Raw genomic sequence first — 18,986 nt, 5'->3', positions numbered from 1 at the left:
GTGTGGGTGTGTGTGGCATCCGAGACAAGCAGTTCAATATAAACCCCATTAAATCCTTTAGTGTTACAGTTATAATGGGCTGCAACAGTGATGGATTGTCAGGATAAATGCGAAGTCAGCTGCCATGTGTTAATCTGATGCAGAGTTTGTTCTTTGTTCCACAGAGAGAGAGAAACCTGGAGACGCTTTAAAGGAGCAATATGTAAGATATCTACTGAATGTATTCATAAAATGACCTAATTCATCAGACATTAAGGAAACTTGCTATGTTGAAATACTGGCTTGCGGAAGTGGGCAAGCCAACTGGTTCAGATATAACTGATTCTACCCGACCTAAAAAGCCTTGGCATTTTTCTAATCAGATCCCCGTCCAGAAATGTGACAAAGCTATAGGATAAATATTGGAGATGCACTTGAAAAATGGAGAGAGGTTTGAGCGAGAGGTTTCAACACCGATGCAGAGCTGGATAAACACTGAAGCTGCCGTGCCTGCGACATGGAAAACGCTACATGTGTTAACATATTGCTCCTTTAAATGATTAATTTAAAAGGACTCGTATCTCTCTGTGTGGGAATGGGTGTCTTATGTCTGTGTGTTTGTTAAGGAAAACTAAGGATTCCCCTGCTGTCTTTTTGATCATCAAATAAAGGTTTCATGTGACTTCATATCTAGGTTGGCTCGAAGTTTATCATTGTAACTTTAAAGGATTGATCACATCATTGATAGTCACACGGCACTTTAGTTTAGATTTTCTCTCACACTGTTGATGTTTAAGTTGTATGATAAGTTATATCTTTGTTTTCTTGTAGGTTTCACTGGTAAAGAGAAGTGACACGATCAGGGAGTCTCAGCACTCACCACAGTGCCTCCATTTAAACAGAAGTAATCACAGTTCAATGACAGTGAGGCAAATTTACAGTGTGAGATGACATTAAACTTTGTTTTTTTTTCAAAAGGTGGGGAATTCCAGGGTTTTTTTAAAATATGTTTATAAAAGGGTCACAGTTTATATATGAGGTTAGAAAGGTAGTTTACTACGCATTCAATGTGCTGGAAAATATGGACATTTCTGTTTTTTGTATTTGCCTTATATTATTTCAGATGATTAATAAAATGATATTAAAGGCTGAAAGTGAAAGTAAAAAACGTCATGTCCTAATTTCTAAGTTTACAGTTGCAGCATAACTCCTGTGAAAAAGACAAACACTTCATGCATGACTCGTACAACATTACTCTCATAATATTTATTCAAATTACTTTAAATTGAACTTGTGTGGGTATGTGTATCTGGGCCAGGGTGATAAAAGGTTGAAAACAAATCTGAAAACAAGTGACTGGTTGTGACACTAGAAAGTACAGAAGTGAAATTTTCTCACTCAGACTGCGTAGGAGTTTTGTGGGTGTCCCCCGGGGGCTTTCTTGGGTGATGACTGCAACTGCCTCAGTGGTTTCTTTACTGATCATAAGACGTGCTCTTGGCCAAGTGGAACTTTTCTCCTCTTAGCCTTCACAAACAAATATGAAATAATAGTTTGTATTACTCAACCTTTCCCACTGCACTGTAGAAGTCTGTCAGTGTTAGTCCTGTTTCATACAGTCATGATCATGACAAGGGATTTGTTATGCTTCTTGTAGTTGAGATAATAATGCAGTTGTCAACAGTGACACAACCATTCTTCTCAATTTACCAATAAATAAAAAAAGTAATTAAGAATTTGTTTCTTTAATGGGTGACCTCCTTTGTCAAAAACAGGAACCATGTGCCAAATCATTGTCCTGTAGTATTTTGTCATAAAAACAATAATTAGGATTTCAAAATGAAATAGGAATCTAATCCTCATTCTTATTGGGCTATTATTAGCTTCTGTCTTAATCGTGTTTTAAAAAGCTCTCCTTCATCATTAGTTGTGGTTTTTGGATTTATGTAAGTCTGCTTTGTTTGTTTTTTAGTAAAAGTGGTTTCAGTTGAATATTAAGTAACATAAAGTCCTGGTACTAGAAGTTGTAATGAACAGCTAACATTACATTGATTCATCAGGACGTAAAGTCTTGTTGAGCAGTGAATCAGAGGTTAATAATTCAGTAATGCCAAATCAAATCTACAGTATGAAGCAGGGATTAACGCGCGCTCCCTCTCACTTTAAAGGAGGCGCGCCCCCGTCAGATCTCTTACGTCACTACTACACGATGTCGCGGGCGTGAGTTGAGTTTACATTCAGGGCACGGAGTGAAAACACGCACTATTACACACTCTTTAACAACCCAAACACACACGCATTACAGGAGGACAGGATAATGGCGTCTGCGAGTGTGGTGGGGCAGCACCCGGGTCCGCACAGACTGGACTCGGAACCTCAGCTGCTGCTCTTCAAGCTGCCCGGCAGAAAGAAAATCACCCTGCCGAGGAAGCCGTCCTGGGAGAAGATGATGTTCAGAAAAAGCTCGGGGGTCAGTGGGGAGTGTGTGTCGGTCTCTGCTGAAGGAGCAGCTGGGACTCAACCCTCGTCTCCGGGACTGGAGGGAGAGACGGCGGCAAAGGGAGGGAAGATGCCCGGGGAAAGATGCGCTGCTCCGGCCGCCCCTTCTGCGCCACGTAGCCCGGGCCGGGACAGAGAGCAGGGTAGCACGGACTGCGACAGGTGGACCGCTCCAGAGAGTCGAACCGGTGACATCTCGAATGACTGCAACAGCAACATCAGCGGGGACTTGAACCACAACACAGGGGGACGCAGGGGGACTTCGCTCAAGAGGTCTTGCATCAACGTCATGACAGGGGGATCTGGAGCGCACCGGCACCGGGACGCGCCACACGGGAGAGCAGACAGCGGCAGTCTTCAGCTGGACAGGCTCACTCAGGGCAAGACTGGAGTCGTCAGGCTGGCTCGCACAGAGCCTCACCGCCGGGAGGCCTGGTCCATCTTCCCCAGGTGTTTGGACCCCAGGGTGAGGACCGAGAGAGGAGAAGGACATCGGTTCGAGGCCAAGCCTGTTACGCAGGACTGGTGTGACGCCTGCAGCCGTCAGATTACCGCACAGGCACTCAAGTGTCAAAGTAAGTTGTTGCTGTTTCCCAACTACAAATACATCTGTGTAGTGAGTAGGCTTTATTTATCATTCAGACCACTATTACTTAGCAGCTGATACTTTCATATGAGTCAATGTAGATATGCACATAGACAACACACTTGTTTCAGTCATGTGATCTTAAGTGATAGAGGGAAACAGACTATCTTTTAGAATGTATTTATCTGTTACTTGTCTGACTCTGTATGTCCTTTCTGGTAATATTTCAGACTGTTCTATGAAGTGTCCCGTGGCTTTACTCTACCATATTGCTGGTAGTGTGTTGTTATACAAAAGAAAAGTGTGCATGTGACTTTGTGAGTGAGCCAGTATGACAGGGAAGGACATTTTCACGCAGACAAAGCCAAAAATCCTTTAATGGAAAAGCCCATTATCTTGTCCTTCCAGCTTTGCCTGCAGAGTTCTCTCCCTCTCGTTGATTTGTAACCTCTCCTGGCAGAGACGGTTGAATTCAGTGGTGCATTGAAAACAATCTGTAAAACTCAAACTTAATTGTTAGTCCATGAGAACCAATTTAGCTGCCTTGCTTCAGAAGAGAAGGTCAGAAAGTCAGAATGAGACAGTAAGTAGTTCCTTACAGTGAATGCAGCAATTTTTTAAGATGATACATCTGAGGGCTTATACTTCTTGCCTTTTAAATCTGCTTAGATTAACTGTGCCTCGTATCTCTGGAGTCACATACCTGACTATAAATTCTGGCTTGCTCTGATGACATCACTCCCACCTGTGCAGCCCCGGGACAAAGAGAGTGCAGACAAAGCCAATTTGACCTGGCAGACTGGATATGTGTTTAATCTGGCACTTACGTATACACCAATCACACACCAGAGATTTGTGTGGTCGTAACTTTCTGCACACATAACGGCACATGAATGCCTGCTATGTTAGAGTATGTGTGTGTGTGTCTGCGGTGCATGCTGAGCTGGCATTGTGTCAGCAGATCTCTTGACTCTGCTGCAGAGTAAAGTGTGAGATAAAGCAAATAAAGAGAAGTATGGAATGAAATCGACCAATAAAAAAAATAAAAAAGAGGAATAGAGCTGATGGGAAATGGAGAAAAAATAGAAAGGAAATGATAAAAAAAAGTGGTTGGACTCTGGGATGACAAAAATAGTAGAAAGAGCTGGAGGAGAGGTGGAGGGAACGAGGAGCGATGGAGGGCTAGAACGAGAGCGATGGGAGAGAGAGCCGAGTGAGGGATAGGGGAAAAGAGCGAGAGTTTGTCCAGCACTGCGGAGCTGTCTGATTTAGTGTGCTATCAGCAAGAACTCAGTGGAGCGAGAGCAGAGATTACTAGAACACTATTCACACACACACAGTGAAACACACACGCAGTCATGAGTTTTAAGATTTTTTTTGTCCACGTTAGTCCTTTTTATGGATCAAGCTAATTAGTTGTAGTTTCAACCATGCCAAGCATCTGTCCTCTGGAAACTTTTTTCTGCTTTTCCTTTCTTTTCTTTTCTTGGAAAACGATCCGAGGTGATCGTGGTGTACAGTCCCGGGGGGTCACCAGGACATTTGTGACAAGCGATACAAATTTAGGCATGTCAGGGTATTTTTGTGGGAAGAAACAAAACCAAAACTGCCTGAATAGAAAATGGCACACACACGCACACACACATGCTCTTCTCTCAACTACACCCAGCAAATGACAGGGAGGGAGAGACGGAGGCCTTGCAGCCATAAACAACCATCACTCTGCGTCTTTGTCTTGCTGTATGCCTCGTACCTCCGTCTGTCTTTCATTTATCCCCCTCTCTGTATGTGTGTTTGCTTTGTTGTATCTGAAGCTTATAGAAACAGAGATTCAGTTCTTCTCACCCCCCTTGGGAAATGGAGAGCTTGCAGGGACGGTTGTGATGTGGCCTTGCCCCAACAGTGGATTCTGTCAATCTAAAGAAGCCAGAGCTCCCTGTCTCATAGTCTGCTGTGTGTTGTTGTGTAATCCTCTGAATGTGTTCCTCCTGCTGCCTTTTGGCTGTGGTTCTGCTGTTTCCTAAATCTTTATTGCTCCTCGTGGGGGTTTGCTGGGATTTGATTTTCAACAAGTCACTGCTAGTATACAGCAGCCCCCCACTCCACATATGCATAAATACACACAGCTGAGAGCAATTTGTGGATTAAGGCCCTAATGGTGCATAAAAAATAAGCATATTAGCACCATGTCAACATGATAAGTGTCAGTCTATGACTGCTTCTCTTACATATCTGGCCCATGTCGGGTGCTACTTCATTGATACATGCACAAACAAAGTGTAACAGACACAGTCACAAAGCTTTATGAATCCAGTGCATTACAGTTATATAAATCTGTAGAGTATTTAGGTTGTATCCTGTCAGTGGCTTGTTCATCTTTCCTCTTCTGATCTGATTTGTCGTCTCTCCGTGCTGAGCTGTTGGGCCAGTGAAGGCAGGAAGAAGCCAGGGAGTAATGGTTGCCTCCTTAATCCCAGCTCTGGGTGTCTCTGGTCTGAGATTATGTCTCAGGGATTGAGCGGTTGGGATTACAGACTGCAGACAGAGTCAGACACCAGATTAATATTTAATTAAAGCTCTCGGGGAGTCATGCTGTCAGTAGTACCAGTGGTTCCAGTCCTCTGACACACTGGGTTTGGTGGTCCTCTTATTTCCTTTTTCCTAATCTCTGTTAAACAAGACATGCACCTCTAACTGTATATAAACTATATCTACATACATACAGATTATGTGTGGGAATCACAGTGTAACACAAAACAATGTAGTTGTCATATTTAAGGGCATTTTACACGTGTTAGAAAACACAACATGACATGCTGGAAGCATCTGTTGATGATCAACTATATTGTATGATTATATTTGTTCTGATAGCCGACTGGCACCAACCTCCAATACTTCTGAAAATGTCAGTCAACGCACCGATCCAATGCCGTAACCAGTTAGCCCCAAAAAATCGATTGGTTGTAGGAAGCTCGTTGTGTGACTTTAACAAACAGCATGCAGAGCTCAATATCAGCAATCAGTGATTTTTCACTTTTTGTATAATCTGTTTTGATAACACTAGTATCTGGGAGGAATTCTGTTTTGGCTGAAGTAAAGGTATCAGAATCAGTATTTGGATTAAAAAGAACACCTTAGTGACATCAACATCTCTAGTCATCACAAACAATGAACGTAAATATGTTAGGGTTGTTGGTCTAGTTTACAGTTCATAAGTAAGATGCTGCACATGAGGTGGGATCGTTACAAAAAAATCCCAAGTATGTTCTGTTTTTTGTGTGTGTGTATTTTAAACAATTGACTTCTTGTTTGTATGCAAGAATCTAGTTAACATGGTTAAAAAATTGGACGCGTGAATGAATTGCAAAGGCTGTAAGATGTTATCAGTGAATGAAAACATCCAAAGTGAGGTCCCCATTGTTCATTCTGTCCAAATGTGCATTCTATATAGTTTCTCAAAGTTTGCATGCTGGAATCAGGAAACTCCTGACATTTTGATCAATGAATGTTTCAAACAGTTTATGAAATATCAAACATTTCTATGAACTCTCTCTACTTTTTTTGTTATAACATTGGAAACCTATGTAGACTTAGAAACTGTTGAAAGGGGCCATGTTTGCAGAACACAAAGGTGAATGCTCTCGAGACCAGAGCTCCTCTGAAAACCATTTCCCAACAGGAAAAGTCGCATTTTCGAGTGCTGTTTGTTTGTGAGCAAAGTCAACCCTGCATGTTAACTCTCTGGTAGTTCTCGGAATCTCATAAAACCTAACCTAATGGCTAACATTATTGGGGCTTAAATATTTGCATGAAGTGTGGAGCCTGTTGTTATCACAGCGCAGATGTGTGGGGTGGTGTGCTGGTCACTACAGAGACACACACACACACACCGTAACCTTCCCCGGGTTTTTTTATTATGCCCCATGGCATTTCTCATCGCTCTCTTGAGGATGTTTTCTTAAACCCTGTCTTTTCCTTATTTCAGCCCTTCCCTTCATCTACACAGTGAAGACTTTGTCTGAGAAACCCTTTCAGCCATGTCACATTGGTCCTCTCAAAGCTCCATTCACTGTGGAAGAAGAAAACATGGAAGGAGGGTTGTTGGCTCGTAACCTTCTTTTCCCGGCATACCAGAGCTGTTGCTCTGCCAGCCCTGCTGAGGATATAGTTTTAACTAGCCAAAGACATTCCTTCAGAGCTCATATGTCTTAGACTAGAAACAAACAGAATCAAGAAACAAGGCTGCATTAAAGGCTGTTGAACACATGTTAGTCACCGTGCTATGTCTCACCTTTTGTATTTTTGCTCAGTTTCTTAGAAAAAGGGAGAGACACCCAGTCAGCCATTGATGTACATCTTTGGAACCCATAAAAAAGGAAGTGAAGGATTTTGTGTGTGTGTGGTAATACCTGCATGGTGTTTGGTTTTTCTTCTCTCCATTTCTGCTCGGCTGTATGTATGGCAGAACAGTGGGGATTTTCAACCAGGCTATATTTAGGTTGTCCTTGGTGGATAGTGATAGGTGGACTGCAGAGGAAGAGGTGGATGGGGCAGAGAGGACGCCACAAAGACATCCTCGAGCACTTATTAGAAAGAGATGATTTTGGTTTTGTAGGTTAAAAACACTTCGTCATACTTGGTGCATCAGTGAAAACAAAAAGGTGACATCATAGGCTACACCTCTTATGTCATTCATTGAGATTATGTCATATACTTGAGAGTGAAATTGGTGAGCACATCCTGTTCCTCCAAACTCTTCATCTTTAGAAGTAGGGCAGAAAAACTCCCGGTGGCTCTCCTTCTCTCCTTCAGTCTCACAGTGCGTATTAATAACAGCCAAACCCACACACATTCACATGCACACGCTATTTTGTGTGATGCAAGATATGTAAATGTTTTGGGGTTGGACTGGATTGGCTGACTCATTCTCCTCCACCACTGGGCTGGAGGGTTTTCACACCAAGGTAACGGGAGAAAAGGGGGGAAAAAGAGAAAAAGTAGAGTCAGTGGTATGATGTTTCTGATCTATGTTCTCTATTTCTGAATGAAGTGTGTACAGTCGGCAAGCAAGGGAACGGAAAGAGAGCAGAGAGGGGACTATAGGGGGGGGCTCTGTCTCTTTAAGCTGGCTGTTCGTTACTGCAGAGTGTGTGGGTGCTGCAGTAGAGAGAAGTAGGGGAGAGAGAGAGAGAGGATGAGGGCGCATTGATAACAGAGAGACGTTAGAGAGGAACAAGTCGTACAGCAGAGATTCCGGGGGGCTCATGTCTGCACGCTGAGGTACGAGGAAAGATCCGTCAGAGGAGAAGAGTGTGAGGCAAGTGGAGAGCTGTGTGTGGAGCACAGGTGGAGGGGTGGCAGAGCGAGCGGAGAGGGGGCTGTTTATTCGGAGCGTGGCACCAGTGGCAGAGTGGCTACGCTGGGATGGCAGAGGGGGGAACTGGGGGGGCTGGCGCTGGGGCAGCCCTCAGAGGGACAGGAGCAGCCGTGGCCAGGAGAGGAGGGCCAGCGAGGGCTACACACACAGGACGGCGCCCGCCGGGTGGTGCCACCATGCTCCGTCCATGGCACAGATAACATCACCTGTCCCGCAGAAGTCAAAGGAGGAGGCTGGGTGCGAGGGAGTCGAGGGCACGGGAGTGGGCGGCGCCTTTCTCGGGCAGGTGCAGCTGCGTCTGGAGGAGGTCAGGGGGGATTCTGACGGGGAGGTCGGCAGCGCTTGCTTCGGCCAGGTGTCACGGCGACTGGGGCGGCTGCTAAAGAGGCTGCCCAAGTCTCGCTCCTGGAGTGACGGCCTGCGGATCCTGAGACGATCGTCCTCTAATGGGTCTCTGCTCACCACCTCAGGTATGGGGGAAAAACTTGAGTGGGACCAGTGAGTGGAAAACTCTGATTTGAGATTTAGAAGTTGAACAGTTGGCTGTTGATAGGGGTCAGTATTTTGGAAAGAAAGGAAAAGGTGATGAGTCGACAGGTTGAGCCGGTTTGGCCTCAAAGGTCGGCTGTGGGCCAAAATATTTGGGTATTGTGTGCATCAGGCCGTCTATCTGTGAACTGCGGTGCTCATATGCCTGGTTACTCTTTGTCTATAGCAGACCATCCCCACTGGAACAAATGATCTTTTCCTCTTGCTTTTGTTCTTTGTGTATAAGATTGTGTGTTAAACGTGAGGATATATGCTGCAGATTGTCATAAATGACAGTTTGTTCTACATTTTATCATGCTTTGGACACACACACACACACACACACACATAAAACCTACATCATTTGAAACTGTCTGGAAAATTCTACCTAACTGGATTATGTTATCGACTTTTTATTTGAAGCAGGAATGAGAGGTAACAGTGAGCCTGCTGGAAGCTGCATGGTATTGATTTTTCCCATAGTTCCTCTAAATACGTAGCAGGCTAATGATGTTTTTTTTTTTTTTTAGGGAGGGTGATGTAAACATAATGTAACATAATCTCAAAGTGCGGCCGGGTTAAAAACAAAAGAAAGGCAGGGAGTAAAATGGCTGGATGCTGCAGAAGTATTGATCCATTCACAGCATTAAACTGACAGCTGAACAAAGATGTCACTTCAGCTCTTTTGTGTGTCTATGATTGTGCATTTAGTGTGTTCCCTCCTGTGAGAGCTTGATAAGACACTGACCAAACATGACTCAGGGTGATGCTCGTCATTTGCTTACTGCTCCACCTGAGTGACGTCATGCTGCAGCCTTAAATGCCTCATAGAAAGCCCCAGCAGCTCGAGCCTGGGTCAGACAGATAAAGTGTATTTTTAGACGGTGCTCCCTGAAGGAAACCCAGTTAATCTTTGTTAGAATTAACTTGCCTGAATCAGATTCCCCTCTTCCTCCTCTGTTGCTTCTTTCATCTATTTTTATCGTCTGTTGAAGGCATAATCCTGGATGCTACTGTCGGAAAATTCCTATCAGTTGAATTGTTAAAAAACTAGTACCATGTTTCCTGTGATCTCATGATTTGAGTAGATAATATGTTCAGGAGCAAGGTTAAACTACTGTCTATTAAAATATATAAAACTTGTTTACGTATGTTGAAGAGGGCAGATATTTTGCAGCCCTTAAAGGCTTTATATGTGATTTTTTGATCCAGCAGATGTTGCCCTTGAGCACCAGCATGAAACCAAAACAACTCGCGCTGCATTGTTGTGTTAGCATGCTAATGCTAGTGATCTTTATTCTGCTCGTATCTTCACACTGCATGTAAATTTACCTGAAATGAGCGTGATCTAGAAACACAGTTAAGCAGTGAGTACAGTATGTTATTCTTCTTTTCTCTAGTCCCTCAATTAAACAACTTTTATACACGAGGGGAGGAGTCAGCCGGCCGTCCCGACGATGTAAACAAAGTGAAGATAGGACTCTGAAAACTCTGAAAACATCACAGACAGTGGGACTCGGGTGTTACACCCATTGTAGACAGTCATGACTCACAGAGTTATTTTCAGAGGATATACTTGATTTATATTATATTTAAGAGTGAAAAATCACGTAGAAAGACTTTAAAGGACAGGAAGTGTTAAGTACAAAGTATACACAGTATGACTTGCTCTGTGGCTCCAGAAAGATTTAAAATATCTGAAACAGAAAATAACACTGATGATGTCATAGATCATCAACATTGGCAGAGCCTGAAAACATTGAATAGAAAGTCTGTTCAAAATGTGCCATTGGGTTTTAGTGAATTGACCTTTATCAAGCATGGAGGGTCAAACATTATTATCAAATTGCCTTATGGGAAATGCAAGCTATCAGGTATTGTCTTCAATCGACTTTTATATATATAAAGTGACAAAATGTCAGTTTATTTGAGCCACTGCTGCCTGGATTTTAACCAATTCATATATCTCTATTGTGGGTCCCCAAACTTTACCAAACAACTTCAAGTAAGGCTTAACTTAAGACTTAACAACTCACTACCTCAAGAGTTCAAATGTCCATTCTAAATACGAAATAACAAAAATAAAGGTAACATCTACTTGTGCGTTTTGGTGCATCTTCTGGTCTTAGCTGCTGTATTTTTGCTTGGCCATGAAGATAGTTCAGCTGCACCCATATGCAACACAGTGGATAGAATAAGCATTTAAAGCCTCAAATGAAGCATTGACAGTGTGATTCTTTGTTTGTTTGTTTGTTTAGTTAATTTAAGGAGCGTCTGTACCGTATAGTTTTGACAGATGGAGGAACTGAGGGAGGGGAGAGGCGCTGCAGTGATGGAGTTAAAACAAGATACAGTATCAAATATAAAATTATCTTTGTGCACAAACACAGATGTCAAGGTGAGATGGGATGGATTTTATTATGACAAAGAGGTTTTATTTAGTCATGTCTTGAGTTTTCTTGGAAGCTTTCTTATTAATGGTGTCTGAGCGAGTGTGTGAGAAAATTAGAGTGAGACATTTTGATTAATAATGATGGAAAACAAGGATGGAAAGCAGTAGTTTTGAGTAGCATGGCGAGCATTTGCACAGTAGGAGAGGCTAGATAACCCACTCTAAATGAGCTATGATGGGATCAGACCGTCTAAAGCCCCCCCAACAGACCCCAAATCTGCTCCTAATTCCCTCATAAGACTTGCAGAGCTCCGTTTAGATTCATTAGCCACTGTGTTAATATCCTCGCCCCCTAATTTATAGCTACCGTCCTTAACCCTATTTACCTCCTCCCTCCCTCCCTCCTGGACCAGACAGGGAGTAAATACAATATGTCCCTCCCTCGTGGTTCTATCTGGTTCCATGCAGACATCCTCCATGACCTGAGAATCACGACTAATCTGTCTGTCCCACACCCACCATCTCACAGGACAAACAAACCCACGTCCACTATCTTCAAGAAAGTTACAGGAAATGATGCAGAAAAAGGGACAATTTTCCGGCTGCTTGGTCCCCCAAGAAAGATAGGATTGAGATTTTAGGAGAAACACGACCATGAATCATTTAGAAGGCTATAAGAATGTCCTCTTTGAGAGCAGATTTCTCGTCCATTTAACACGCTGTAATCGAAGCTCCTCTTCCTACTCCTGTTCCCTCGCTGTTATTGACCCAAAGTGCAGCAGTGGAAGTTAGCTCAGCCACCACATATAGATCCCTGTATCTAAGCTCCTTTATCTTATTTCCAGTGATGTAGTTTCCTGTGAGGCCTCTTCCTCTGTCTCCTACTGTGTGCATCATCATCGTCGTCTCGCTCTGTCTGGAGGCCGTGTCACTTTAGAAGCAGTAAGACTGGAATGATGTGATGACAGACTGAGACAGCCGTCGAGGAGCTACTGAGGCCAGGCGACACATAACAACACAGCCCTTCTTCTTCTTCTTCTTCTTTGTGTTGAAACAACACACACAGACTGTAGACACGGCTGCTATGTGCATGGAGGAACAGATACCGATGAGTGTTTATGGTTAAACTTCATCGCAGTCATCTCTTGGGAGTCCTGTCTGTGCATGTTTTATTTGAATGTGTGTTCACCAAAATAAAAGTCTCTTGTCTCTTATATTAACTACAAATTGCTCCTATGCACACAAGACATATATAACGTTTAACAGTTCCAAAGACACAATTCAGACGTAAGATAAAAAATTTAGAATTAAAGTGGAACAACCTGATGTTAATATAAAAAGTACATTTCTTCAAAGCCAGTTAAAAATGCTCTTTAAAGGTCTGACAGCTACAGTTTTTCCTCTTTAAATCATGAATACTTTGAAAAGGTCCATGAGGTTATTGAAGTTTTGTTTGCAACTGAAACACTTCAAAGTCAAAGAGAACAGAGTACGGAGAGGCCTTTTTTGCTTCATCAGTGCTGAGACAAGAAATAAAAGCTTTTTGGGCAATTACTGTGTAGTTTCCAGCGTATCATTGTACTTTGTCTTCTTCAAAATAAAAGCTGTTGTCACCTTCCTTTAAGTTGACTTGAACACAGTTTTTCCTGATAAATCCCACAATGGGGGGAATCAGCCTCTACTGCCTTTAACATCAAGACAACTTCCCCATTCATAAGACTGTGTAACATTGTACTTTCCACAGAACAGCAAAAGGGAAACCCCCTGCAAGTTTGAGCATGGAGGGGGTGTTCCTTTGGCATTTAATCGACATTCAGAAGTAAAACTGGTACTTTCTGCTGACGAACCCCCTTTGCTTACTTTTGCTTTCATTCTCCTCGCTCATGAGTCTCTGTGATTGTGCCCTGCAGTGTCAGCAAGGCGCACCCAGCATAACCTTCACAGCCCTTCTGGGTCACTGCATGACTGCTGCAGTTTCTCCAGCTGCTCATTAGTGGTCACATGCATGCTGGAGAATCACGAGGAGGTGCACAGACTTCACCTACTGCACCAAAGCATGCACACACCTTTGTATCTAGAGACGAGTAATGCTCTTAATAAATATAAAGACCTTCTATGTATTCACCGAGAGCAGAACCTTACACCTTTATTGTAAACACACAAAATGAAATGACAGGATGAGGTTTTTTAAAAATCCAAAATCCAAAATCCACATGATAGCAAACTCTAAATTACTTTCACAAGGACGTTTGCAAAAATATACACCGTCCCAGCATATAGTTTGTTTTTACAATATGGAAATGATGATCTCCTTGTTGTGTGTGTACAAATACAGTAGCTGTGTGTGTGAGTGAGAGACACAGTGTCTTATCAGTGTGGGAATAATGTGGATCCTTGACTTGCTGACAGCAGTGTGTGTTATTGTAGGTGTACACCAGGTTTTCAATATCAGAGGGTTCCTCCCAATTTCCTTGCGGTCCACCCTGCAGCAATTCCTGTCTTCAAAATGGCTTATCATGAGAAAGAGCATGCAGGGCCTCCTTTTCTCTGAGTATCAAAACATAATTTCTTTGTCTTTATACCTAAAGCATATAAGGTTTAAAGGTTGTTTTTTTACCACTAGTTGCACAATGGAGCTTTTAGGAAGTTCCATTTTCTATTTATCATTACCTCTGTTGTTAGAATATGGAGCCAATGTGGAAGTGCAAAAAGCTGCAGTTCCTCCTACTGATGCTGGCTCCAAAAACCAAGGAACCCCCCCGCCAATCTTTAGATCCTGTTACTGACCTTAAACTGTCGTCTTTGTTCTAGATGGGCAGGTTTCAGCAACCACGATCAGCCCGTCTCAGCCCCACCTTTTGCCTACTTCTCGATTAGATAGAAGTTAGTTGGAATCAGCATTTCCAATATGATAATGGTCATCATTGGGCTTCATAACACCTCTTTAAGAAACCAATGGGTGAGACTGACTGAGACCACATCCATGTTATGTACAGTCTATAATCATGATACAGAGCACGGGAATACAAAAAGTGCATTATGATAATAAAACTGAAGTGTGTTTGTCTACTAAATCTCCTCGAGTCCTATAGGAACATTTTGAACGTTTGTTTACATGCTTGTTCCCTTTCATGCCAAGATTTAAATGTGAATGATACAACTCGTGTCTATAGAAATCAGGGGGCGTTTGCCTGCACGAGGACACAAAGGAGAATGGTATCAATCCTTTCAGCCAACTCTAAATAAAAAAGTGCAGAAAATCACTTGTGTTATCAATAATGAGGGTGGATAAAGTAAATGAAGGAAAGGAGCTTCTCTCTTCCTTCCCCTGTGTGCTTCCTCTCTTTCTCTCTTTCTGTGATGACCTCTAAACTGTCATCAGAAGAAGCACCCCTTATCTTAACTCGACTCTTTCCTAAACACATCCCTTCTGTCATCGAGGCGCTGCAGCCCTGCCCTCTTACTCTCCCTCTCTGCCAACCGGCCTCCGTCACAAACACATGATACTCATTTCTACCCCTTCTCATGGTGTGACCCCTTAGGTGTCACAAGCAAAGTATCCTTTATCTGAACATTCCTCTTTGCTACACTTTTTTTTTTTTTTTTTTTGATTCTCTTTTTATTGAATGTTCTTTTAAAATTAAAACAGAAACAGGCAATGGGAAAAAAATACAAGGAAAAACTCTAAACATAAATTATTCAGAGGCTATATGTTCCCAAGCCTGTCAGAAATAGACTATGGACTGACAAGCCCCTTATTGGTGCCATAGATAACATAGGACCACATGCAAAATATTCACAAATATTTAAAATGGTTGTTCTGGTGTAAACCTCCTTATGACATGATATGTTGTCAATGTTCCACATTTTAAAGAGCGATTGTTTTACCTGTATACATTTTTTAGTAAGAGAGTACAGTATTTTATAAATTCCTGCCCGGTTATATATGTCTCTAAATACATACATATACACATATATACATACATGCACTTACTCTCATACATATACCCATCCTCACACATGAATACACATACTCAAAGTGCACATATACAGTATATACATACATACGCAAGTGCCGACCATATACATACATTATTATTATAATATTCCCCTTTTCTTTTTTCTTCTTCTATTTTGCTTTTTCTTTCTTTCTTTCTTTTTTTTTTTCCCATTTATGAGAAGAACAGTTGTTCAATCGCAGCTCAGAGTCAATACCGAGTCATATCATAAAAGAGAGAAAAGGGCCCCAGATTATGTCATATTTGTGCACAGTGTCTATGTTGCTGTATACGACTTTTTCCAGTTTGGCTATTTTTCCAAGTGCATGACACCAGTCTAGGGTGGTGGGAGCTGAAACGTCTTTCCATCTACAGTATATTAGCTTTTTAGCCTCATCCCACTCTTCTTCAGTTATGTCGCACCCTAAATCTGTACTCCATAGTCTCCTTGTTTCCTGAAAGTTCGATGTTATCTTGTTAATAAGTTCTTTATAGATTCCAGGTGTGTTTATTTTAGATTGATCTCGTTCTAGTAAGCATTTGTCCCAATGTGTTGCAGAAACGCCACTTCTATGCAACTCCTTCCATTGGATCGGCTTCTTACCTATAGTTAAAAACGGATTATCACAAATGGGTACCCATGGAGACTGTAATACAGCTTCCCTGGTAATTTTATGAATCTTCCTCCAGATGTGGTAAATGAAACTCAGACAAGGGTGTTGTTCTACTACACCTTGCTGTTTAATATGTATAGCATCTTTCAACTGAGCGGGTAGGATGAAGTGTTGCTCGATATTAGCCCAGGATGGCTCGGGTAAGGGAGATCTAACTGTCATTATAAACTTATTAAGTGTGAAAGCCCAATGATATAGTTGGAGATTAGGCAAATTAAACCCTCCCTTTTCTTTGGGTGTTTGTAAAGTTGTTAGGCTAAATCGTGCCTTGCGTCCACTCCATAAAAAATGGTGTATGTGTTTGTTAACTTGTTTGTATATATTATCAGGTATTTGGATTGGCAGCATGTTTAGTAAATAAAATAGTTTGGGGAAGACCATCATTTTTATGGAAGATATTTTACCCCAAAGCGATAGGTTCGGTCCCTTCCACCTCCCAAGTTGTTTTTTAATTTCCTCAAGTGTGTGTCCAAAGTTTACTTTTGCTATGTTCTTTATATCCTGTGGAAATGTAATGCCTAAATATGTAATGCCATGTTGAGGAACGGAAATGTTAAATGCACTCAAGTCAGGCAAAAATGTCGGATCGGAGAGGGGGAAGGCCTCTGTTTTGGACCAATTTACTTTGTATCCAGAGAAGGTGGAGAAATCATCTATTGTTGCCAAGACGTTCTTAACTGACTGTAGGGGCTGGGAGAGGAGCAAGATAATGTTGTCTGCATATAATAATATTTTATGAATTTTATTTGCTATCATCACTTCTGTGATATCAGAGTTCTCTCTTATTGCAATAGCAAGAGGCTCCAGGGCAAGGATAAACAGCAAGGGAGATAGGGGGCACCCCTGTCTGGTCCCTCTATGTAGTTCAAAAGTGTGAGAGGCTAAACCGTTTGTAATAACAGAGGCACAGGCCCCAGAATATAAACTACTAACACGCCAGATGAAATAGGGGCCAAACCCATATTTCTCCAGTATATTAAACAGGTAACCCCATTCCACCCTGTCAAAGGCCTTTTCAGCATCTAAAGACAGTGCCAGGGTAGGAGACGGGGAGTTTCTTTTTGCCCACTATTCAATAGATGCCTGATGTTATCGGAGCTGTGCCGTTGCCTAATGTAACCTACTTGGTCTGAATGAACCAATTTAGCTATTACCCGTTCCAGCCTATTAGCCAACACTTTGGACAATATCTTAATATCACAATTTAGAATAGACAAAGGACGCTTGCTCCCGCAAAGCAAGGGGTCTTTATCTTTCTTGGGAAATAATTATTAAGAAGAATAATTGATGCTGTATTTGAAAAGGTGGAGAAAGCGCCAGTTAGAAAAACTTAATTGTAGTGTGCCAGTAGTAGGGGTGTTAGTTTGTGTTGAAACTTTGAGTAAAATTCTTGTGGGAGGCCGCCCATCCCAGGTGATTTGCCGGGAACCATTTGGAGGATAGCTATATTTATTTCTTCTACTGTTATATCTCCCTCTATTATACTTTTTTCCTTAGCATTGATAGATGGTATTTGTATATGATTAAGAAATAGCTCCATCTTGTGGTTAATACTTTCGTGGTCAGATGGTGTTATTTCTGATTGGTATAATGACTCAAAATATTCCTTATAGGTGTTGTTTATTTGTTTCTCATTAGTCAGCACATTGTCATATTTATCTTTTACAGCTGTAATTATGTTCCTAGTTTTTACTTTTTTAAGTCTGCATGCCAAGAGTTTAGAAGCTCGTTCACCGTCCTCATAACATTTTGCCTGTGTTGTGAACAACGCATGTTCCACTGACTTTGCATATAAGGAGTTAAGTTGAAATTTGAGACTGGTAACCTTCCTAATATTTCCAGTTATGGGATTCGTGTACATTTCAGTCTCAGCTTCTTTTAATAATGCTTCCAATTTTAGTTGCTTCTCTGTCTCTTGTTTCTTCCTTCTGGCTTGAAATCCCATTATCTGACCTCTTAAGTAGACGTTTAAGGCCTCCCACAATATACTCGATGAGGACACTGAGCCCATGTTATGTTCAAGGTAGTTGTCAATTTCAGTATTAATAATCTTGCACAGCTCCTTGTCTTGAAGTGAACCCCCATACCTGTGTATGGGGGGTTCACTTCAAAGTGCAAGTTCCACTGGACTGTGGTCTGAGATATGCCGACTCCCTATACTGCAAGTCAGAGTATTGTCCACCCAAGGCTTGCTCACCAAGAAATAGTCCAATCTGGAATGTGAATTGTGGGGTATTGAATAGAAAGTGTAATCTTTCTCTGTCGGATGTGTTAATCTCCATATATCCACTAATGCTTGGTCTTTCATCAGAGTATTCAAAGCTTTTTCAGCATTATTTCTACCTTTGCTAGGTGCACAGGGCGATTTATCAATAACTTTATCCAATACAATGTTAAAATCCCCCCCCCATCACGATAGGGATATCTCCCAGCACTGAGATGTGGTTATTATTCGATCTATATGTTAGTGTGCTTTTAGAAGCACTCCTTCTTGAGGGCCACAATGAGAAACTGACTCAGTGTTTCCTTAAAACAGCAGTCCTCGTTGCCTATGTGGTTTTCTTCGTCTTTTTCTTTAGCATGGATTATCTCATGAGCAGAGAAGTTAGATGTGAGGCTGTTTGTCTCGGGGGAGAGCTTCTAGCCACAATAAAGTCTACGCTGCATAAATAAGCTGAGACCAACCAATGTGGAGCCACATCAAAAAAATGTAAAAACAGTGGACTATTTTGGAAAGTTTTTCTTGGAAATACCGTCATCTTTTCTTTCTTTGACAGAGCAGTAAGATGTGATATAACCAGACCAGGGTTTCTGTAGTGGTGCAGTATATTGGAGTGTTTCCATACATTGTAACAATACAGTAAGTCCATATAAAGTGTATTGGTAAATAGTAAATGGACTTGAGCTTAGATATCGCTTTTCTAGTCTTCTGACTACTCAAAGCTCTTTTACA

General features: G+C 41.9%; 1 protein-coding gene across 1 annotated transcript in view; it reads left to right on the top strand.

Moving 5' to 3' along the window:
• Positions 1-2,178: 2,178 nt before the first annotated feature.
• Positions 2,179-18,986, top strand: part of rassf5 (Ras association domain family member 5) — a 32,222-nt gene continuing 15,414 nt past the window's right edge. The window contains exon 1 of the mRNA XM_061041985.1: positions 2,179-3,053. Within this exon, the coding sequence (XP_060897968.1) occupies positions 2,297-3,053 (757 nt within the window). The 5' untranslated portion in view covers positions 2,179-2,296. The remainder of the gene's footprint in view (positions 3,054-18,986) is intronic.

Source organism: Labrus mixtus, chromosome 7 (assembly GCF_963584025.1).
Source record: "Labrus mixtus chromosome 7, fLabMix1.1, whole genome shotgun sequence".
NCBI classification, from domain to species: domain Eukaryota; kingdom Metazoa; phylum Chordata; class Actinopteri; order Labriformes; family Labridae; genus Labrus; species Labrus mixtus.
The sequence above is the reverse complement of the archived record's forward strand: the minus strand, read 5'-3'. Positions and strand labels throughout refer to the sequence as shown.